At 35.3% G+C, this 25627-nt stretch overlaps 1 protein-coding gene across 3 annotated transcripts; it reads right to left on the bottom strand.

The window, feature by feature from the left end:
- Positions 1-884: 884 nt before the first annotated feature.
- LOC132141213 (tetratricopeptide repeat protein 33) lies at positions 885-25627 on the bottom strand. Of its 3 annotated transcripts, none has more exons than XM_059550535.1 (5): positions 25574-25627; positions 24362-24586; positions 11937-12018; positions 4786-4917; positions 885-1479 (listed from the first exon to the last, which is right to left on the bottom strand). In XM_059550535.1, the coding sequence occupies exons 2-5, from the start codon at positions 24583-24585 to the stop codon at positions 1111-1113; spliced, it is 807 nt and encodes a 268-aa protein (XP_059406518.1). In that variant the 5' UTR covers position 24586; positions 25574-25627; the 3' UTR covers positions 885-1110. The 3 variants fall into 3 exon arrangements, with proteins under 3 accessions (XP_059406518.1, XP_059406517.1, XP_059406516.1); XM_059550534.1 differs by having other exon boundaries at positions 25529-25605; XM_059550533.1 differs by lacking the exon at positions 25574-25627 and adding an exon at positions 25280-25466.

Genomic DNA, 25627 nt, shown 5'->3' with positions numbered 1-25627 from the left:
ACTTGGTACAGAATAACAGAGTAAAGCAAATTTTATTTTGAACGAGTAGTTTTAGGCATTATATTATATTCAATAATATATTATATATTGGATGAGTACTGTTTTTTATGAAGATGTTAATGTCAGGTATTCTTATGTAAAAGTAAAAAAATAAATAAACCTGTAGCAACCTGTCGAACATTATTCTACCTGCACAAAGAACACATTAAATCCTTATATAATCCTAGAATAAAGCTTGCAGTCAATGGTTAATATTCCTCCCTGCATGACCTCTTTCCTCTCCTGCATGATCCGCCCAACGATTTGCGCACGTAACGAAAGAGACAAATGCAGAAACCAAATAATAAAGATGGCTTGTCAGTGAGATGTCCTCATTTCATTTTACCGCAGATTTACAAACAAGGAACAAAAACTAAAAGAGATGCTGTGCTGACTATATTGGAACCGATCCAGCCGATCACAAATGTGACTGTTGATCTTTATGTGAACACTATTGCTTTGTCTGTCATTACAGATCATTTGATATGTACTATTTATGCGTTATTAACCTAATTGACAGCACTTTTCATCTATGAAGGACCTGTTAGCCAATCATATCAGTGGGTGTTAACTTCCGAGTCTACAATCTGTCAAACCTATTCAAACAGAGCGTTCTTATGCGGGGGGTGATGAACAGGACAGAAAATAGCCAATTACTTCTAAACTATTATGATTTTGATGTAAAAATATTTATAACATTATAAGGCGACCTCAGACAACAGTACAAAATAATTAAAAAAGGCAGATCATGACCCTTTTAAAAAGGGATTGCTCTGCTATTTTGGAATCTTAAAAGGCGATGCTTAGCTGCCTTAAAACTATGAAATAACCACATAATGCTTCAGTAGAAGGAAGGAATTTATGCTCTTGTTTGAGTGAAAATGATCCAGAAGCATTTTCAGATTCTTCTTGGAATCTGGTACTCACTTTACAAATTCACTGGGAATAGTAACTTTGTTAAACACTATAAGGCAGTCGAACAGAATCCTGGATTATCAAATAAGCTTAACAATACATACATAATCTAAACAATATACACATGGGGAGACACAAAACTAGCCTCTATTTCATTCAGAGTCCCCGTGCCTTGACTAAAACACTCTGAGAGGATGAAGTGGGTTCGCTGTCATCTTCGACAATCACCTCTTTGGTGACCCCGTGTGTGTCCACAACAAGCGCTGTTTTCTTTAGGTCCTCATATTGTTTCTGTCTTTCAGCCATGGCAGTGCAAGCCTCAATCACTTCATCGCTTTCAAAATCATAATCACTCTTCAGCTCAGGAGCTTCCACGAGGAGCCTTCGGGCTTCCTCTTCCTGTTTCTCTCTTTCACGGAGAGCATTTTGCTGCTCCCGGAGCTGTAGAGCCCAGCCTAGGTCTTCCTCCCAGAGGGGGCGCTCAGACGGATGCACGTGCAATGCCAGTTGGAAGGACCGTACAGCCTGGAACATACAGAGAGAACATGAAACAAGTGGGAATTCACATCAAATTAATAAATGCTTTAGAAGTATTTATCATTCTTAGGTTAAGGTTAACCAAAGTAACATTATTGTAAATGTGTTATTTGAACAAAAATACAGTAAACACTATTATTGTGAAATCTGAAATATTTCAAAATGTAATTTATTCGTCTGAGGCAAAACTGAATTTTCAGCAGCCTTTGCTGTCTTGTCACATGGTCCTTCAGAAATCATTCATGAAAATGGTTTACTACCCTAATAATAAATTCATTAATGAATAGAAAGTTCAAAAAGGCAGCATTTATTTGAGATATAAATCTTTTGCAACATTATTAATCTTTAAGTCTAACTTCTACCTCAAGAAGTCCAGTTTCATTTAAATTAGTTCATGTTTTTATTTGAACTTAAATGTTTGATATGACCAAAAGCAGTGGCACACTGAATGCTAGTTCTGCCCTCTGCTGTGTTTTGCTAAAACATAACATGCATGGACTTTATAGCACTTCATGAGCACAAAACTTACAGTCCAAAATTAACATGAACAGATGTTTCAATCAAACCAAATGAGCATTCATGACTCCCTGCTAGTTCTCATAATAAAATAAACCTCAGCAGCCTTCTGGAACTAATGAAAATGTACTAAAACAACTTTATTTACACAAAAGTCATTTCCCATTTCTAGCCAGAAAAACACTTTAAGAAATAAGTTAAAAAGAAACATGCATGTGGTTTCAGCTCAATTTATAATAAGCTTGACTTATAATAAGCCCTAACAAATCACATCATCCATGATTGCATACAAAAAAAAAATGAAACATCAACTACATGTGTCCGATTTATTCTACACTCAATATTTGGTATCCAAAGTATTAAAATGACCGTCAGATAGCTAAATATTTCTTTACTGAAGATGGCTTTTATGTGCAAACAGTATCACAGCTGCTTGAGTGTTGAAGAGGTCGTTCAGTCCATGGAGAACTGATCTAACACATGTTCATTTAATTCCGTATGAGGTCCTAAGCCTAGTTCCTGCTGTGAATCAGTCACCCTGCTCGTGTTACCCAGGGGACGAGAGGATGAAAGGGAGAGAAAGAACGACATTTGCTTTCTCTTCATCCCCTGGGAAAATAATGAATTCATAAATAGGATTTAGCAAGCCATTTTACTTTCATAATTGCCCTATTGACTTGACAATCTTAAAAGGAATAGTCGACTTCTTCAACAGAAACACTATCACGTATCAGAGAGAGGAAGAATATCAGAGCCAGTGTGAGCAGGAACCAAGAATCTCAAGCCCTTGTCAAGAAGGAAAAGAAAAAAAAAGAAAAAAGGGAGACCTTTAATGAGGAATAAAGCTATCTGATGGCTTCGGGAGACCCTTCCTCTTCCAGAGTCCTGATCGATTTAGCAGAGATGATTTCAACAGTTGTGCTGAAGTCATGATATAGACTCATTCAATCTTGCCTCGTCCATTAGAAGTGACCAACGTACAAACCGAAAAGTGCTGAGTCCTGTAAGATGACTTTTTTCCTTTTTTGTACAAATGCAAAAGTTACTTGACATTTTTATGTGGTTATAACAACAACAGTAGGCATGAAAGGGTAATTCATCCTATCAATTTTATAAATGCATGTTATTGATCTTATTGTGAACAATTCTGCATATAATAAAAAATTTTAACTCCAGACGAAGTTTTTTTTTTTTTTTTTTTAAGAATTTATTAAAATATTAAGGGGACGGAAAAAACAAAGCCTTCTTCTCCAGCCTCTTTATTTATTACTCAAACTTTATAGAACATTCCTTTGGAATGACCTGGAGATTTCCAGAAAACCGCATGATTTTCAGTAAAATGTGCTCAAAATGGGGTAAAATTGATTGGATCTTAATCTTTTGCGAGCTGGAATGAATTGCCCAATGTAAAATGAGTTGTTTTTCTTTAAAGAATGTGTTAAATTATGCAATATCGTGCGGATACTATGATTCAGAATAAAGAAAATGCTAATAAGGCCTCATTTAAAATGATTACAAATGATCAGCAATGGTTCCAAAAGCTTCAACAATGCATAAACATTGATACTATGAACTCTACTTTGACCCAACAGACATAAATTGTATTAAAACTAATCATTTACATGTGAGCAAAATAAACGCAGGAGCTCTTATTGATGTTACACATGTTCATTTGAGAATGAACACTGGCACAGTTTGAATAAATCTTGAAAAAAATATCATGTGATATGAATTAAAGCTTTGGGTGGGAAAATAGTTATCCTTTTTGCGAACAACCTTTTAATAAAAAGTTAAATATCATTTCAGCAGTTCTAAGAAAATGTGTTCCATGATCCTGCAGATAACTACAGCCCTATTAAAAATCACAGAACGTAAACATTAGTCCTAACATTTCAACATTTTCAGTCCCTCTCCATCCTCAGGTTATTTTTCTCTTTGGTGAATGACTTGACAAGGCATGCTTAGCCCAAAATAGTAAAGTATTTATTCAACTTCTAGCCAAGACGTCAAACTCAGTGTGTGCAATGAGTGTTTGGATTACTATACACACACACGCAAGTAGTTACTAGCTGGAGAACTGCAGGATCTGCAAGGTTTTCTTTCATTAAGCAGGTCTGTCTAACGCACACAATCACACACAGGTCGGGGCATGTAAGGTGTGGCAGTGTTCCTCTTCAAGTAATCTTCCATGCTCCTGGGCTTGGATGTACTGAACTACACATTTCATCACAATGACACTCAATTTGTGTGATGGACAAATGGCAAGAGGACTCATACTGACATATTCACGTCATACTGACTGACAAGGACACTGATAGCATAACATGGAGGGATGCTGGAGTTTAAAAATGGAAGCGATGCTTCAGAAGGCTGAATAAACTGTGTGGAAATTCATCACTCATCACCTAATAAATTGACTCCCAAGGTCGGCTTTCATTTAGGCTATACAGGTTGTCGCCTAGAGCCCTGATGTTGTGGGACAGGATTCAATAAAAGAGAACATTTGTTCAATGATGTTCATTACTAAACAAACAGGAACAAAAATAAATAGAAAATAGAATAATAAAAAATAGACAAACAAAAAAGCATGAACGCTCTAATTTCAATCAAAGAAAAAGAAAAAAAAATATCTTTGGACTAAATGTCACATTTATGCACATTTTACACAAATAACATTATTTGCTTGTTCTATTTATTTATTACGGTAGGATCCGAAAGGTGCCCATTTAACTCTATACTTTTGGCGTAATTGCAACTCATTACATAAAATCTACTTACAAGTTCTACTTCGCCAAGACTTAGTTGGGCGCGGCCCAGAGTTTGCCACGCCTCCCACCAGAGGGGGCGGAGTCTGGTGGCCATCTCTGCAGACTGCACAGCCAGGAACACTTCTTGAAGGGTGATCAACACCTAAGGATTACACATCACAAAGTTAGAAGTTGCCAGGCTCAATTCTGAAATTTTGAAATCTAATTTTGAATCTAAACTGAAATCTAGATTTTAAAGTATCCCCTATTATAGATTTTTGAAAATAACCTTTCATGCAGTGTGTAGCGGTATGTGAATGTAAACAGTTTGCAAAGTAAAGTTGAAAGTGCATCATAGATTGTTTAGTTATTCAAATAAATAAAAAAAAAAAATTTACTTTCATAAATTGTAAGTTATTGTCTCATAAAAGATGGAGTTGACTCTGAATGGCTTAATTGAGTCATTTAAAATTCGAATTCCCTTTCCGTTAAGTTCACACTTCAAAAGTTAACATATTCACATAATTGCTACTTGGGTCTGTACTACACTTCGTTTCCAGCATGCACTGTATGCAGCAGACCAAGCACAATAGACTGGGTCACTGGACCAATCAGAGTTGTCTTCATGCAAAGGAGGGGTTTGGAAAGATGAATCTTTAAATAAATCATTTGAGCGTTGCTGAGAAATAAGACAAATTTAGATGCATATTATAAGAAAATTAAATTTTTTTGACTTTGGGGACTCCCAAAACCAAATTATGAAGCTTTCAAATAGCATAATAGGAGCACTTTAAAAGCCTAGGCATCAAACACTTGCTGACTGGGAATCATACACCAAATGAATGATGATCACAATCTACCAGACTACCGGTTGTTTCCAACACAACAAAGTCAAACAGAAAACGCGCCTCATTGCTAGTAGACGCATGAAAAATCACAACATTATGAGCTCTAAAACGGACTCCTCCAAATGAATGGGATCACAGTCTGAAACTATAGAGATAAAAATGGAGTTTGTGCCCATCTGTGAAATCGGTCTCCTCCAACTGGCCAAAATCTTCAGACTGGCTGTTACTTTTGGCAATGGTAACCAACTTCTCCAGACTGAACATGGTTAATTAGCCTCCAGGTTTGGTCTACAAATTAAATGTCAAGAATGAGCCACTCTATTCATATTTACTCAGTTACAACAGTTCCCAAGCTGATGTAATTTAACATTTTATTTTAAACATCAATAAAGTGTTATCACAACACAAAGCATCCACTTGGACCATAAGAGAGAGACTATATAATGACAACGGGTGAGCAAACACTCCACTACGTGGTAACACAGGGATGTTCTTACATCACAGATGTTTCCATTATGGAGTTTTATTTACTTAAAGCTTTTAAATTCAGGTCAGCCCAACAATCAAAGTAAATACAAGCTTTATACAGGGCAGGGTGTTGCCAGAGTAACAGCAGTTAAAGGACAAAACTGGGCTGTAATCTTAGTTTCCAGCAGGTTTGGCTCTGAATCTTTGCAGGCAGGCTGAAAAATGTTAGATTCACGATGAGGTGAGAGCCACTGCTAAGCAGGTGTGTAGTAAGCAGATGCAGGGAACACGGTGAGAGAGAAGAAAGGACAAATTGAGAAGGACGATTTAAAAATAAACTTTATGCAAACTCAACATGTTGTGAAATTGCTTCTAGATGGATCAGGGCAAGACCAGAGCCAACCTGCCACTTCAATGCGATCAGGTTACTAATGAGAGACACACTCAATGATCAATCTTTTCAGGTGACTCACCTCATATAATCATGTGATCAGTCAGGAAAAGGTCACTACAAGGAGGAGTAAATAAGGACAGCCAGTGTTGAAATGAATACCTGACCTATCCTGCACTCAAGTGCGTATGGGAAATTCCCACTAATGAGTTGGGAAGTCATAATTATATGATGTGATTTCAAGTAATTTTTTTTTTTTTTTTAATTAAATGGACAGCCTGGACAGTTTTATTATTGGCAGGAAGAAAAAAAACTCCACATTAGGTGCAACTGCAACAATTACAAGTATAAAGTCAACATTCATGGTAATGTATCAAATCAAACCTCTTTGTCACACATAGTGTAACGATGGTGAAATTCTTTCACGGTGCTATGGCAGTACAAGCAACAAGATAAAAAAAACAGTATGCACATTTTATACAATAGACAATTGTCTATGAAATACAATATATATTTTGTATATCGTATTGTAATTGTGATCAATAGCAATTTGAAAGAAAGTGCAGAGTTTTCTTCTGGTAATTATGCCTTTACGGAGTTGTTCATGTGCACTCAACTCAAAAAATCATTCTGACATGACCAACAGATGTTCAGCCTCTAATGAAGCTTCACTGAATGCAATGGTTGCCAATCATTCATAACCAATAAGAAATGCAATGCTTTGTTATATATTTTTAACTAATATTATTTATTATTAAACTTAATGACCTTAATTAATTTCATACCATTTTCTATTGACTTGCTCTTTATAGCATGTAGAAAAACAACTTTATAGGTTTTCCAGATGCAGTTTTTTGCAAAGAAATGTTTCTATGCATGTACGTATATCTTTATTCATTCTGATGACCTATAATAGAGAGCCAATTGTATTATAAAACCTGCTCTATCACTGTTACATTCACAGTTTCGCAAAGACTATTTGATTTAGGATTTATCCTGTTCCTGAAGTTAACACCCACATACCGAGTCTGTGATAGATCTCTGAATGAGAGTGCTAGATGAGAACATGAACAGACTGTTGTTGCTTTGATCGAAAATTTTATCAGTAAATCAATCAGTCGAAAGGAGTTTTAAAGTCCAACCTGTCATTTCACTCACACTCGTCTTTGCCATGAAAAACAAAACTACAACCGCAACGTTCACAGACATCAAAGCCAAGACACTTGTGCCAAACATAAGATAAAGAGTGATGAAAGTGAAGTTTAAAAGTAAGAAATAATAGAGGATGGAAATTTAGAGAAAAAGACAGTGAAAGATGAGAAAGACAAAACAGGGTTAAGACAGAAAGAACAGATTAAGTAACAAGATGTAATGATGGCTGCTGGATGTAATCTGTCCTATGTTAGTGAAATAAGAGAGCAAACAACTGTGTTTGTGTGTGCACTCATTTCAGTAAACAGCTATACAGTGGCTCAGTAGTGCACAACACAATGGAAACAAGCCACAACAAAATAAGCATAACACAGTGGAAACAAGTCGCAACACAAAGGAAACAATTAGCAATACAAAGGAAACAAGACACAACACAACGAATTTGGCACAAAACAACAAAATTAGCTCAACACAACAAAACTAAATAGCACAACACAAAGGAAACAAGTCACAACACAAAGAAATTAGCTCAGCACAATGGAAACAAGACACAACACATTGAAATTAGCACAACACAACGGAAACAAGTCGCAATACAATGGAAACAAGACACAACACAACGAAATTAGCACAACAAAATGGAAACAAGACACAACGAAATTAGCACAACAAAATGGAAACAAGACACAACGAAATTAGCACAACAAAATGGAAACAAGACACAATGAAATTAGCACAACAAAATGGAAACAAGACACAATGAAATTAGCACAACACAAGGACAACAAGACACAACACAATGGAAACAAGACAACACAATGGAATTAGCTAAACACAAGAGAAACAAGTCACAACACAACAGAAAAAAGCAATTAACACAATGGAAACAAGTTGCATCACAATGGAAAAAAGTTGAAATACAACAAAATTAGCAAAACACAATGGAAAAAAGTTGCAACACAATGGAAAAAAGTTGCAATACAACAAAATTAGCACAACACAATGGAAACAAGATGCAACACAACTGAAACAAGCAACAACACAACACAATGACAGCACAACACTAAGTGTTATGTTGTAGTGATTTTGTGGCGTTGTGCACTACTGGCCACTGTACACTGTAAGTCACTGAACAGGCTCTATAGCACATATGTGTTTGAGTATGATTGAGTAAGGCAAGCACGTACGCAAACATCTATGTCAAGATTAAGGGCCATTCAGCAAATTCTGCACAGACTAGTAAAGTAAAATAAAGGAGAAATCCAAATGATGCAATCCAAGACAATTCCTGAGACGAGCTTACACTGCAGATATGTTGAAATCATCAAAGTCTTAAGCTTAGATTGGTCTTTGTTTTATAATCACAGAACTTGGTCATCATTTCAAATGCCTACAACTGAAAAACATATAGTAACTAAGATCCTGTTAAACAAGTAAAAGAACTAAACAAGTCAAATAAATTACATAACATTTCAATCTATCAATACCCTGTGTTTAGTGTAAAATTTATTTCAAGTAAGATGTCAAAGAGAAGAAAATGCTCAACAGAAAAACTGATTTTTTGAGTCGATCTGCCTCTGCCAGATCCAAGATTCTGTAATGTCCTGATAGCAGACTCTCATCTTTATTGTCTAAAACTGAGATGAGATGCTAGAAGTGGATAATGGACAGGAAGAGTGAAAGACAGGATATTAAAAGGTAAGATGAATGAATGAGGTAACGAATGATGGAGCAGATAAAAAGGCTGATTAGGTCATTTGTTGACTGAAACTAATGGCCATCTTTGGCTCATCATAACCTGAAACCACCATCTGCTCTACCAGCTCTGCCATCTTAACAATAATATGATCTATTCCATGATTTTAATCAATGATTTTCTGTGAGCATTATGCAAATGTTTCAGTCACCATCTGATTTGTACAAAAGCAGGTGCTTACAAACATTTTCCCATGTGTACACCGGATGAAGACGTTGCTCTGGCTTGTTAAACGATGAGCGAGCAGCCCGCCTGGAGGGTCGTCAAAGTGCTTTTCTTTCTTTTATGGTCTTAACGCTGTCATTCATCATTCATAAAACGGGTTTACTTTTCATTACAAGCTGTTAACATATTAATGTGATCTGTAAACATTTTTTTTTTTATAAACAGCCCACCATCAGCTGAAGCAAACTCCATGATCCTGTTCATGACATTATTTTAACAAACATTCAGTGAACAACAAAAATACAATTATATATAATTATATAATTTTAGTTATTTTTTATGAGTCAGGCAGGGTAATAAAAGAAACACAGCATTCCTTCAACACACACTGTAAAAAGTTTAACTATTATTTACTCAATTTTATTGGTGAAACATTTTTACACTCAAAAAAATTGAGTAAATTTTAAAGCTGTGAAATCAATGAAATATACTGTATGAATTGAGTAAATGCAAGTAAAAAAATTAAGTAAATCTGAGTAACTGCATCTGGTACATTAACAAATAAAATTGAGTAGAAATAATTGATCATTTAAAAACAATATTTATGAGTAATATTAACTTTTTATTTTCTCTAAACCTTTGTAAAATAGTACTCCACACAACCACCAGTATATGTGACATTGGCCTTTATTGTCAATGAGTACAGCAATACAGCACATTTTACACTGTATACAATATTGCCTACATTTAAACTCATTTAACAAACATTTTATAAGTAAAAATTAAATATTTAAAAATTCAGGTAGCCTAATTCAAGTGTAATCAAATCAACCCAATATCCACCGGATCAGCGCTGGTCCTCGTGCCGGAGACAGACTCGCCTCTGCGGGTGAACTTTGAACTTCATACCGCCGTCCTGCGTTTCACTCACAGCCGATAGATACTGCGATTGACTGACATAACCTGCCAATAAACAAACAGTGACAGTTCTGAGGACATTTTATCATCCAAATGATAATAATTATATTTATTATCATTAGGAATGAAGTCATGTGTTTATGCAAAGCGTTTCAATCATGCAAAAAGACAGGCGCGACTCTCGTTTAGGTGTCGAATCACGCCTCTGTATGTTGTTTTGCACTAAATATTATTTAAAGCACAGTAAAGATTTTATAGATAAAATAAAACATACACAAACCTGAATTTCACAGAGGAAATGCACCAAATCTGCGACGCTGAGAAGAGAGCTGTTGTCTGGAGACTGGAGAGTTCAAACTGCCCGCGCTCACTGACTCAACCAACCGTCGAGTTGTCGTAACGTCAGAGGGTGGGGGAGGGGTGCATTGTTTTAATTGAGTAAACTTACTCAAATTTTAAGAGTGTGTTAAATATATTAATAATATTGATTTGAATTAAGTAATATTTTTGTTTCTTGAAACAGATCAGTTTAATTCAACATTCTCAAATATTTTGATAGAAATTTCACAAATATATTAAGTATTTTATAAAGAAATAATTGGTTAGTCAAATACTAAATAATTTTATTGAAAACAACTTAAATATATCTGTAAATTTTAGATAAAATGAACTGTTGGATTTTTACTCAATTATTTTGGTATGTTTAACTCAAACAATCAAGTACACGATATTCAGAGATTTTATTAAGTTAATAAAGTTAAAAATTTCTGTAATATTTACTAAGCCACAGAATTATTTTTTACAGTGCATTTTATATAATGTCATTGTGTTTAATGCATTTCCTCACAAATACAGAGGTGGTAGACAGATGATTACCACATATCTAGGTTACTAACTTGAAGGATCCCATGTCTGATCCCAAGCAAATGTGACTCATGAACTGGTGAGTAAATGACATAGTGTAACAGCTTTGTCAGATCACCACTGCGCTCTTGTGCAAGACACTTAAACTCAAAGGGGCTTTCCCTACATTAAGACATGAGAAAGCATCTGCTAAATGGCATCGTTTATTTATGTTGATGTGGCTTGCCTTTTCAGATCACTATCTAAAATCAGTGGTGTCCTCAAGGAATAATAATCCCATCCAGAGTGAAGGACAGATACAGTATGTCCATTATGTTCTCAATGTAAGATACAGTTTGTGTGGTAACAGCACAAGACGGTGAGAGACCGTACAATATGGAAAAAAAAAACCTAGATGTCAAAACGTTCTGTTATAAAGCCACAAATAGGGAGTGTGTTTGGCCAGTTAAATTTAGGGAGGAGGAAATGAAAATAACAGCCAGAGAGAAAGAGAGAAGAGAGGAAAATAGTGTGTCAGCATAACAGCTGTGCGTCTCTACATCTGCGGTAAATTCCACTATAGCAGACTTGCATTTACATTCAAATAAACTGTATAGTGTGAATGAAATTTTCTTTTATACCTGTGACTTCATCTCATACAGCACAGCATCGTCTGGTGTGAGCTGAATCGCCTCATCCCACCTCTTCAATGCCTCCCAGTTCCTACAGAAAAAACACATATACAGAAAATACTCCTGTAAATGATTATCAAACACGCATAACAACTACAGTATATTTAAACACACATCAATGCAATGTACAAGAACCCAAACACTGCTGCACACATTTATTAAATCACTTCATTATAATACCACTGTTATCAAAGGCCAAATGTCTAGCATGCAAAATCTGTTTAGCAAGGTGGATTTAAATGAAAAAAGGAATTTAAATGATTAGCACCTACAGTAAACAAAAAAGCTAAACTAATTGTCAGCGACTGGTCTTATTCGTACCAAGAGCACAACAAATATTTGTTGGGCTGAATGAAAATCAAATTCACACTCATACAATGGATGATTGAAACACATCTCTAGCGAGTCTGTTAACTTGTAAGGATCAGAAAAAAAGTCAATTTTAGTAATTAGAGTCAATTTTAGTAAACACAAAAAAAGCAATTGCGATGACTAAAGAAAGCATGCATTTTGAGTGGCTAATCATCAAGGCAAGACACATATTTCTAAGCATAAGCAGAGAGCTTTCTGGTTTGCTAAATATATCATATACTATAGAATATTGATGTATGCACACACAGACCCCCACGACTATTCAGGCAGAGGTATGTATGGGGTAAAACAAGATTTTTGATGACAGGTTTAATACATGCAACTGCAAGTCTTCTTGTTTTCCTTCCCTCCAGAAAATGCTAACTGAAGAAAGAGTATAATAAGTGTTTTGATAGCTTATCAGAATATGGGGTTTAAAAAAGTCACTTTCTTATCCATTAAACAAAAGAAAACAAGTCTACAGCCTATAACTATAGAGCAATTAAGAGCTATTTGAATATTTCAGATACTTGCATCATAAGTTTAAAAGTTTTAGGGTGCAAAGGAATGTTCTTGGGGAAATAGGAGTCAGATTTCCCAAAATAAGGAGTCAGACTGAATGTTATTTGACACTAGGCTGTGTTCAGATTCTTGGCATACTACTGATCTTGCGTAGACAATTTGACAGTAAATGATCAGGGCATTTTTTTCACTGTGAAAAAACCCAAAAGGCTTGTTAATTGAGAATTGTTTGCTGGTTAATTGATCAGCTGTTTTGAAAACAGATGTACAGGTACATTGTGTGCTGGAATGCTTTATGTCAGAACATGCAGCCTTCTAAGAAAACCAAAGTAATTACTGTACCTACGTCACAAAGTTTGAAATGATAAGTTCAAATTTCAAAACATATCACTTGTTAGAAATGCTGGCAATGAGGGTCAGACCTCATCACCGCATTAAATTGAAGCCTTTGAATTTGAAACCCTTATAAATTCCTGTAATACTTCAGACCAAGCAGTCACCTCCTCTTCACAGAAGCAGCTCCTGTATTTACACAATGCAAGCTAGTAAAAAATAAGCTAGTGTTAAACATCAGCTGGAGAAATAAAACATGCCAGTTTTCTAAGAGTCCATAAAAATGGTTTTGATTCGTTAGGCTGTGCTATGTCTGTGTTTATCATGCAAATAATATACAGTGATTAAACGGAAGCATGAGATACTTTTCAGAGACCTGTGGTAATTGGTGAGATAAGGGCTTCCTACGAAGGAATTCATAAATGCGCCCACAGGGGGAGAAAAAAAAGGCCTCAAAGTCGGTTTATGAGATATTTTCCAAGTACATGATTGTGAAGCACGTCATAAGCTATGGAAAGGGAAAGAGTACATAGTGTTACTGTACCTGCAAAAGTGGGCGTAGCGTAGGTATGTTGAAAGGTGTACTCTTGTTCATATTTTCAAAAGTACCTCACACTAGAGTAACATAAAATTAGCTGACTGCACAAAAAGTTTTACTGATACTATACATGGAATGTACACTATTTAACATTAAGTTCAACAGCATAATATAATATGTTGGAACACCTCAGGTAATGTTATGGGAACAAAGGTCAGCCGGGTATGTAATAAATTTGCAATTACATATATGCTCTGTCACAATTTTACTGTACATTATTAGTAGTACAGTGTAGTAAAACAGTAAGAAAAGTGTTTGCAAAAAAAAACATCCTGTCATTTTTCTTTTCCGAATTGCAAGCCATGTGCTGCATGTGTTAGTGTAAAAGCGTGCTTGGGTGTGGTTTTGAGAAACCACAAATTTTTCGTGTGACAAATGACATGGAGAAAGCACAGAGTCAAGCGTGTTCATCTTATCACTTCTCTCTTAAGTATAAACATTCAGTCTTAATATCGCAGAATATGTTTATCAAAAACAAAGAGCAGATTTATCAGCGAGACATGGAAAGTCACCTACTATCTGTTGTTTGGTAGCAAAATCTGTCACTTTTGAACTATTAGCACTTTCAGAACTTAAATTACAGATGTACAGACATCTGTAAAATAAGATCTGCAATGGAAACTTACAAATGGTCTCATTTCACCCCACTTAATAAAGTATGGCAGGAAAGTTTAACTCTAAATGAATGTCACCCAGGAAATAGTCCCACTAATAGTGGAAAAGCTCTGACATGGGTCAACAAAACTGACAGGAGATACAAGCCATCTGTCTTGTCACTTTGTTCATGAGAACATCAATGAGATAAGGATTATAGGGTGTTAATTTCACTTAATGTAATTTGGCTGATTTCACATCATGGTCAAAACAGGAAAACCTCTCCTAAACTGAACTGCATATGGTAATATGATGGTAACACTACTAATAACACTAATAAGTTTCTTTAGTTAATATTAGTCGGCTACTTTACATGAACAATGCTTTAACAATACTTCTACAGCATTGATTAATCTTAGCTATTGTTAATTTCAGCATTTACTAATGCATTATTAAAATCAAAAGTTGTGCTTGTTAACGTTAGTTAATGCACTGTGAATTAACATGAACTAACAATGAAGACTGTATTTTCATTAACATTAACAAAGATGAATAAATACTGTATTAAATGTATTGTTCATTGTTTGTTCATGTTAACTAATACATTAACTAATGGAACCTTATTGTAAAGTTTTACCAATGTTTTGTTTAATGTATAATGAAAGCACACTGTTTCAAACCCTTTCACTATATATATATATATATATATATATATATATATATATATATATATATATATATATATATATATATATATATATATATATATATATATATATATATATATATACCTCAGTACCTCAGTTTTTAATGTTCCTACTGATCTCAAATCTAGATCAGGTTTGGGTTTTATTCATATTAATGTGAGAAGCTTGCTTCCTAAGTTGGACATGGTGCGTATATGGGTAAAAAATACCAATGCTGACGTTATAGTATTATCTGAAACGTGGCTTAATAAATCCGTTCCGGACAAAGCTATTGGTATCGATGGCTATATTGTCCATAGGGCCGATAGGCCAAAAAGAGGTGGTGGGGTAGCAATTTATATCAAGGATAGATTTGAAGCTACTGTATTACTTTCTGAATCAGTGGCTAAACAATATGAATTATTAGCTTTAACTCTTATCGTTTCTAAAACTGTACATCTTACAGTAGTTGGATGCTATAGACCTCCTTCAGCTAATAAGGATGCCATTTCATCTCTGATGCACACAGTGACATCATTGGATTATAAGGAGCTTCTTATACTGGGTGATTTTAATGTAAATTGGTTGCAGTCAGCTTCTGATGGTCTTAAATTAATTTGTGATACTCTTAACTTCTCTCAGCTAGTTGAGACGCCCACTAGACCAAATTTGAAGGACAATAAAAAGTCAACATTAATTGATCTTATTTTTACAAATGTTCCACACAAATATTCATTGGCTTCTGTATTTGCAAATGATGTTAGTGATCACTGTGTTGTCGCCATAGTTAGAGATACAAAACTACCTAAACAGAAATCACGTATCATTACAAAAAGGTGTTTGAAATATTTTAATGAGCAATGTTTTCTCCATGACCTTGCTACTCATGACTGGGAAAGGATTTCCCTCATACCCGATGTCGAGTCTGCTTGGAAGGAGAGTAATGGGGTGCTGGACTTATGATGGACTTACTTACTTATGATGGACTTACTTCGGTTCTTAATAGGCATGCACCAATTAAGAAATTAAAAGAGTTAAAGGCAGGAATAACCCCTGGTTTTCTACAGCATTGTCTACTCTTATATGTGAGCGGGATATTGCTTGGGCAAAAGCTAGGCAATCTGATGTAGATTCTGATTGGATTTGTTTCAGACAGCTTCGAAATAAATGTACAGTCGCCATCAGGAATGCTAAAGCCAACTACTTTATTGCTAAAACTATGACTATTTAAATAATCCTAAAATTCTTAAATTCTTGTCAGAATATAAAATATATAGCAGGGAACAAAAAAATCATCCGATTTTCCTTCACGTATAAATATGGATTCCACTATCATTTCTGATAAAGAGCAAATACTTAACCATTTTAATAAGCATTTTATTGATTCTGGGTCTTTATTTGAGTCATACAATCTTTGGCCCTCAAATAATGACTTTGTTAGTGCAGAAACTAGTTTTAAAAAGGAAGAGTTCTCTTTTGTTCACATCAAGAGTACTGATGTCCATAAAGCACTTAAATCGCTTGATATAAATAAATCTCCAGGCCCTGACTGTGTGGAAACTATCTATTTGAAAATGGCAGCTGATATCATTTCGACCCCTTTAACTTATCTTTTTAATCTTTCATTAGATACTGGTGTTATTCCTGAAATCTGGAAATCAGCTTTTGTTATCCCCTTATTAAAAGGGGAGACTCTACTATACTAGATAATTATAGGCCAATCTCTAAGCTTTGTGTTCTATCAAAAATTTTAGAAAGTTTTATTATTGATCAAGTGACTTGTTATTTGAATGCTCACAAAGTTCTATCTAGTAATCAATCTGGGTTTCGCAAAAAACACAGTACCACTACAGCCGTTATGAAAGTTTTAAATGACATCATTGGATTAGTTGATAAAGGTGATTACTGTGCTTCTCTTTTTATCGATTTATCAAAGGCTTTTGACACAGTGGATCATAAGATATTGCTGCATAGATTAAGGAGTGTTGGCTTATCAAAACATGTTATTTTTTGGTTTAAAAATTATTTAATTAATAGAACCCAATGTGTTCAGGCTGAGGGCAAAAATTCAGGACTATTGGAGATTGTTAAAGGAGTTCCTCAAGGATCCGTGTTAGGGCGCAGATGACACTGTTATGTATTGTGGTGCACCTTCAAAACAGCAAGCCTTGATTAAACTTCAAGCGACATTTGATGTTTTTCAGTCTCGGCTTCATACACTAAAACTTGTTCTGAATGCTGATAAAATTAAAATCATATTATTCTCAAGCTCGAAAAAGGCGGTAGACAATCTTATTCCTCTTCAGACTTTGCAAGGTAATGTGATTGAGTTAGTGAAAGAATATAAATATCTTGGTATCACTATCGATGATAAATTATCTTTTGGGTCTCATATAAATAATTTAACGAAACAATTAAAAATAAAGCTTGGGTTTTATTTTAGAAATAAGTTCTGTTTTTCATTTAATGTAAGGAAGAGGTTAGTTTCTGCTACTTTCTTGCCTGTACTCGATTATGGTGATGTGGTTTATCAATTTGCTTCTTCTCAACTTCTTTCTTCTTTGGATGCTGTTTATCACAGCGCTTTAAGATTTATATCAGATAGTAAACCTTTAACTCATCATTGTATATTGTATAATAGAGTATCCTGGCCATCTTTGTCTATTAGAAGGAAAATTAATTATTACTTAATCATTTATAAAACTATTCTGGTGGTGTTGCCTTCATATCTAGGTTGTCTAATTCAAAAGAAAAGTGTTGGGAAATATTCCCTCCGATCTGATAATTGTTTTACTCTCTCTGTCCCATTTGTGAGAACTGAACTGGGAAAAAGGGCTTTTATGTACGCAGCTCCATTTGAATGGAATTTACTCCAAACGAAATTGAAATTACAAACTCTGTTGCTTATGGAAAATTTTAAATCTATTATTCGGTCATTCGAAGAAGACTCATTGATTTGTAATTGTTTTTAAGTGTTTTAAATTGTACATTTGTTGTTTCAATTTGTAAGTTGTGACTGTAACTGCTGTCCATTCTTGGCCAGGACTCTCCTGTGAAAGAGATTTTATTGTTTTATTGTTTTAGGTTAACTTTGATGAAAGGTTCTACTACGCTGCTGGTGCTGCTGCTGAATTGCTGCTGCTGTTGGTTATTGCTGTAGATTACTGATGCTGCTGCAAGCAAGTACAGGAACTTGCTACTGCCAATGCATATGGCAATACGGTGCCATGAGTATTTAAGACATGCTGCTGCTGCTGCACAAATAGCATATAAAATAACCCATAGCAGATCTACACAGGTGTAGCTGGGGAAGGTGGAGGGTTTTAGAGAAAGCGTGCTGCAAGAATCTCAAGTGAATGCTAGCCAGCCATATAAATGCAGGGCAGTAAACTCATTGGACCAATCAGCTTCTTCCAAGTCGTTTAGCTCTCTGAATATCATCAGTTACGTTAACAACCCGTCTGGCTGCGCCATCTAGAGCCTTACAAACATTAAGCACAATACAAAAAAGAGCAATTAGAATAGTAAATAAGGTAGGATATCATGAGCATACTAATTTACTATATTTAAAATTGCACACTCTAAAGTTTAATGATCTCGTTAAATTTAAGACCGCTCAAGTAATTTATGAAGCAATAAATAAACAGCCTGGAAACATACAACAGTTATTTACAGATAGGGTTGGGGGTTATAACTTGAGAGGGTATTTAAATATGAGTCAATATAGGACTCGGACAAAACTCAAAATAATGTGTATTTTGATTTGTGGGGTGCATTTGTGGAATGGTCTGAGCAGTTCGATCAAACAAAGTGTTAATATGTTGCAATTTAAAAAAAGGTACAAAAGTTTGATTTTTGTTAAGTATAGAAGTGGAGAGGGTGAATGATAATTCATCATGGTGGTAAATGCTGCTTGATAATGGCTTTAGTATATGCTTTTTTTCTTCATCTTAATATTAAGATAAAGCATTATTTTAATTTAGTATTTTTTTGTATTATTTAAAACGTTATGTTTGATTTATCTTGTTCGATTGTGAATTGGTTTGGGTAGTTACTGGGGGTAGGTCTTGATAAGCCTACCTACCCCTTTTCGAACAGGTTGATTATTATGCTAAAAAAAATTATATTTATTTATTTATTTTTATTTATAAGGATATTTCTACGCATTGCTGTCATTTTTTTAATTGTTCGAAATAAAGATTTCATTCATTCATTGATAGACAGATAGAAAGATAGATATGGTACCTGTGTAATACTTCAACTTCTGTGAATCATAAATTTAAATTTTATGATTCACACCAAGAGAGAAGTCAAATAGATAATTAAGAGTTTCGAGTGAGATAAAAAAAAAAAAAAAATTTCCACTTAAGTTTCCACAGCCCCTTTCACACTGCCATTCCGGCAAATACACGGGTAAAGTGTTCCGGCAATTGTTCCCGGGTCGCTAGATTTTGCACTTTCACACTGCCAGTGATTACCCGGGATATGTGCGTGCTTTCACACACAACCCGTAAAGGTCCCGTTATGACACATGACATCAGAGCGTGACGTGTAATGTACGAGTCGAAAACGTTAGGCACGTTATACTTTCACTGAAGGAAGCGAACGATCTCGGCGTCAGCGCGGAAAGTGAGGAACAAACTGATCTCTGCTTCATTACAGTTTGCACATATTTTTTCGCTGCGAACGTTGATCTTCCTTCAAAACAGCTGGTAAAAGAGTAGCGCGATAACGTGCGTCATCACTTCGACACGGCATTAGATCTGGCTTTTGTTCACACAGCGCTCGTCCCGAGTTGAACCCGGCAATGTTACTAGGACCCCGACCCAGGTTCAATGCCGGAATCAATCCCCGGACGTGGTTGCTTTCACACAGAGGGCGACCCGGCAATGTTCCGGCAATATGCCGGGTCCGACGTGCAGTGTGAAAGGGGCTCACTTAAGTCACGTGCCAAAAAAATCAAATACATATCCAAATTATTTTCACATGTTAAAATTGTTAAAGTGTTGCATTATCAGCAGTTTATAATCAGTAACACTGGCTGTAATCCTTGATCTGAGTGGAAATTTCTAAGAAAGAAAAGCCCCACCAAAAAGTAAAAGAAACAAAGTGAAAGTCATGTTAATACTGGGATAAATAATTGGTCTCAGGGTTAAATGGCAAAGTAAGCAAACTGCTGAGAAAATCCAGCTTTCAAAACTCCCATGCTGCAAAAGATCTAACTTGTTATATTGGGTTAGAAATAAATATAATGCATCTTCTAAGCATGGCACTACAGTTGGATAGCAGTGGTGATTCTTGACCTCATATTTTTCACCCTTTCAGTTTTAAAAACACAAAGTGAGTTTCAAATGCTGTGTTGACCTGTACACACTTTCCTCCAGCTCCATGTAATTTCCTTATCACAATCCACTTATTCTCCAAAAAATAAAACGCACCATCGTTTAACAAAGCATCATCACTGACCCCAGCTATAATGACTACAATATGTGAAATGCTAAGGTGATTTAATGTAATAAAGGTGTTTAAGTCTTTTGTGAGAATGAGACAGAGTCACTTCAAATTACCTGCTGTAGCATCTGCACTATTGTACAGCAAATGGTCCCATATCATAGGTGGCCTTAACTACTGTGTACCATGTACTTACTGTGTTCATACTGTATTGCAAAACATGGTTACACTTTATTTTAATGTGTCCTTCTTACAGTGTACTTATACATTTATGTACTGAATAATATTAATTATCTACATGTATTTACTATAATAGGATTAGGGTTCGGCTTAGGGTTATTTGCATGTAATTATGTAATAATTAATCATTATTATAATAGTAATATATTTAATGTGAAACAAGGACACCTTAAAATAAACTGTTGCACTTCTAGTGCAATTGAGGTGGGATATGATTTAAGGTTAGGGACAGGTTTGGTGGTATGAGTAGGTTTAAGGGTAAGTTAAGATGTAAGGGATGGGTCAACAGTGTAATTATAAATGTTAGGGTTACTACACAGAGCTGTTGTTAACTGACTAGCTGCGCAAATCCACGTTCATTATCAGCATTTGTTTTTGCAGCCAGTCAGTTTTCAACGGCTCTGTGTAGTAACAGCTGCTCTATGTGAAATCACGCACCTGATGGAATTTACCATTGAGTAGAGAACCGGCTTTACTGACGAGATGCGCATTAATGATCGACCGATCTTGATCGGTGCACCCCTAATAAATGTAATGTAACATAATAAGTGCATTGTTCCAAATTATTAGGTTATTTACAAATTATACGGTTACCTGCTGTTTTCAGTCAATTTTATGAGCCCAACTGCAAGACTGTTAAGACCAAATGCAAGTCACCAAATCTGCAGCCAAAGAACACTACAAGGACAACCGGTCCTTTAGCAAGACAGAGCCAAAGCGGTAATTATACATAAACACTAAAACCTGTGGCCCTGTCATTTACCTTACTTGGTCTGGCAATAAATAGATTAAACCACCCACCAAAGACCAGCTGCTACAAATGCTTTAGAGACATCATCACATTTTCTAGCAAACACTATCAGGCCTTCCTTTAATTTCTCTGAAAAAGCAGGTGCAAAAAATATTGGCATACAGCTACGGTAATCACATAACGAGCCACGGCACATTATTACACAGTTCGAGCCAAAGTGCTGCTTAATCATGCCATTAAAAACATTTCAAACTACAGCTCTTAAAGGAATCCAAACAAGGACGGAGACAAAGAGAGTGGAGAAGAAAAGAAGGAGATAAAAGGTTGTAAAAATGAAGAGTGACACTTCACCCTGACCTCTCTTGGTCTTGTTAAGGCTTTGCAGAGTAAGGCTGCAATAACAGCAGCTTGAGTTTAATACACGCCTCTAAACCATCTTCCAGTAAGTTCAAGCTATTCTCTTATCCTCTTCAAATGCTTGCTGGCTATGACATTTTATTGCCTTTCTTTGGACACTGAGAAAACAAGTGGCCTAATTTGACTTATTGTTCCGGTTAAGCGGTTAAAGGATGAGAAAACTTGAGAAAGAAGCCCTTTTTACCTCTCCATCTCATATTTCCTAACACCCACTCAGCTCAAAGAGATGGACTGCTCATCCTGAGGTTTATACGGACACACCTGCTACATTAATTCATATAAGAAATGCTGCCTCCATGAGAAGAGGGTGTATATTAAACAATGAAATAATTACTTATTATCTTTGAAAATAAATAATGAAAGCAAAAAGAGCAAATTGGAGTGTATCACCTTTCAGGTTGGCTGCGCTTCATGACCGTTGGTTGAGCTTTTCACGGATATGCTAAAATCAAAAGTCCCATTTGAGTGCTAAAATTTTCAGCTTCTTCATACTGTACTGAAGTCCTGTCTAGGCCTCTCCGGCCGGTTTCAGGCTTACTTCATGAACGTCATTACAAGATTAAATTCCAAAAGAAGTAGACAGATAAATAAAAAACTGAAAATAAACACAATATTTGTTTTGAAAAGTGATATAATAAACAGCTTTATCCCTGCTAAAATGTGCTCCGTTTATATTTTTCATTCAGGATGAATAATGTAAATAGTTGTTTGTAAGTAAATGTTTTTAAAAGCATAGCAAACCCAGAAATCTATATATTATTAATTTGACTTTACTGTCAAGTTCCAAAATTACAAAAAGGGCATCATAAAAAGTATCATATGCCATACAACTTCTGCACTAAATTTTAAGTCTTCTGAAGCCATGTAATAGTTTGTATGAGCCAGCATAGTTTGGTTAAACAGGTTAAACAAGTGACATCCACATGCAGCAAGTCCATAGCGAAACCACAGTCCCATCTGCTGGATGAATGTGGCACTTTTATAATTGACACCATAAGACCCACCACTTATCTTCTTTGTTGCTGACTCTAAGAACTCTGTTTCTATCATTGACAATAACTGCTTTGTCATATTTCTGGCCAATGCATTGACCTGCTTAAATAACAACTAGATGAATAACCGTAAAGGCAAAACAGCTGTCAGTTTTTCCTGGAAAGAATTTGGCTGGCACACGCAGCCAGACTGAAAAAAACAAGAGAGACTTACTGAAAATCAGGTAAAATGAGAGAGGTTTTCCATGGGCCAACATGTAGCTTATTACAACATGGATTTGTCAGTTAACAACAACTCTCTGTAGTAACAGCTGCTCTATGTGAAATCACACACCTGATGGAATTTACAGCTGATTAGAAAAGCGGCTTTACTGACGAGAAGCGCATTAATTATCGGCCGATATATTTATCATGCACCCATAATTTTGTCTGGTTGTGCCGGGAGATCACAGTATGTTAAGGGGTCAAACATTTCCATCACGTACTTGAGGAATTCAGTCAATCGCAACACACCGGATAGCTGGCCAATCAGCGTACACCTCACTTTTCAGAACAATGAGCTTTGTAAAAATCGACGCATTTCAGAAAGGCGGGGCATAGAGGAGCAACAATAATGTACATTATGTGGACAATAATATGTTTTTTTAACCTTAAACCTCATAAAAACATGATACACCAAATACACAACATAATGTTCTTTTTAGCAACATTATGTGACCCCCTTAAATTAAATTAACTGTATTCTAATTTAATACATTTTAAAATGTAATTTATTCCTGTAATGGCAAAGCTGAATTTTCAGTCTTCAGTGTCACATGATCCTTCAGAAATCATATATGTTGAGTTGGTGCTGAAGAAACTTTACTTACAAATATACTGTTGAAAACCATTGCCCTGCATATTATTTTGAAGAAACTTTAATAGTTTTTTTTTTCATGATTCTTTGATGAATAGAAAGTAAAAAAAAAACATTCATTTGAAATAAAAGTGTTTAGTAACATTATATATCTCTTTACAGTCACTTTTGATTAATTTAATGTGTCATTATTGAATGAAAGTTTTAATTTCATTCGAAACATCTTTCTGACCCTTACTTTCAAACAGTCGTGTACATATGCAAGGGAATTTTTGTCCAGAACACAGAGTAGATTACCACGGAGCACCCACAAAACACTGTGGAAACATTTAACATCTTTACATTATCTCAACTCACTGACTCACTTTCTGACTCATACCACATATAATGCTTCAGACTGTAACTAAGAAATAAAAACAGTAGAAGCAATGTTGTTTGACACCTGGTTCTTTCTGTACAATCTTTTTGCTATTCCCCAGCATAAGCTGGTTAATAGCTCATCCAAACTTGTAATATTTAGCCCTCTGTTAAGACTGCTGGATATAGACATTTGGATTTAACAAGCACACAAACAGAAGTCTACCTGCCCTGCTCAGCGAGCAGCATCCCTTCATCTTTTAGCCTCTTGCTCTTAGCAGCACAATCCTCCAGCAGCACCTCACGCCGCCGTTTGATGACATGCAGCCAATCAACTCCCTCCTTCTCCACATCCTCATCATCCGCCTGCTCCGAGTCCTTCTCAAACTGCTGCACTGTTGTCTTGGAAACTTTTTCCCCCACCTTACGTTTCCAACCAAAGGAGGCCATTCTGGGGGAAAAAATTAATAAAAAATTAATAAAAAGAATATATATATATATATATATTAAAATACAAATAAGCACTGCTAATGATGATTCACAAGGTAGATCTGCTATTTTTCCATATTCTTTGAAAAATACTACATGTAATACATTAACAAGTTCACAATATTTATATGAACTGTAAAGACATTGTCTGTTTGTATCCTTTAACTGTAAATTTTCAGTAAAAGTCACGAGAAGGACATTAAAAAACTATTCTGAGGACAAACTCTGATGGTATTGGTATTTTCTACAATGCATGTATTGTATACAATGTATTATAAACGTTTTAGATCTATTTGTTTGTTAGACTATTACATGATCTCATTTTAAATACTGTTTTATATTAATTTAATACTACACTGTTTTTTTCCATGCAAAAGCACTGACAAAATAATTAATCTCTGATTAAAAAAAAAAAAAAGCATAACTATACTGTATCACACTATATTTTTCATTGGAATCAAAGAAGATATATAAAATAATATATTAATAAATAAACAAATCTTTTAACACATTTAGGTTGTTGTCTGTACTGAAACAAACGCATTATGCATTATTGTTTTTGCATTTATAATGACTTAAGTTCAATTGTAAATTTCTAGGTTCAGTCATCTCATATTGAACTGTAACTGCAAGAAGGACAAGTGCACTTAATAACAGGTGTAAGCTGGTGAAGCTCTGAAATAACACATGGCTATTTAACGGTCCAGTGTGATTTACTGCACAGGCTACATAATTGTGTGAGATAACATAAACTGAAGGCGGCGGTCAATAAAGCACTTTCTGAGCTGTTATTTTTTTAAAGAATCTTTACGTTTGCTTGTACGGCTGAACACGTATGCTAACGTTAAATTAAAATGAATGGTTTAAAAAGCCAAATCTGATTAATAAGTAGAAACCAAAATACCCCAGCACCAATGGCGCGTTGCGTTTTCATCTATGCGTTACTCACAAATGTTTTGGATTTGTCCACCCTCAGCTCTCTAACCCGGAAGTACTGTAAAAC

Source organism: Carassius carassius, chromosome 5 (assembly GCF_963082965.1).
Source record: "Carassius carassius chromosome 5, fCarCar2.1, whole genome shotgun sequence".
Lineage (NCBI taxonomy): Eukaryota > Metazoa > Chordata > Actinopteri > Cypriniformes > Cyprinidae > Carassius > Carassius carassius.
The sequence above is the reverse complement of the archived record's forward strand: the minus strand, read 5'-3'. Positions and strand labels throughout refer to the sequence as shown.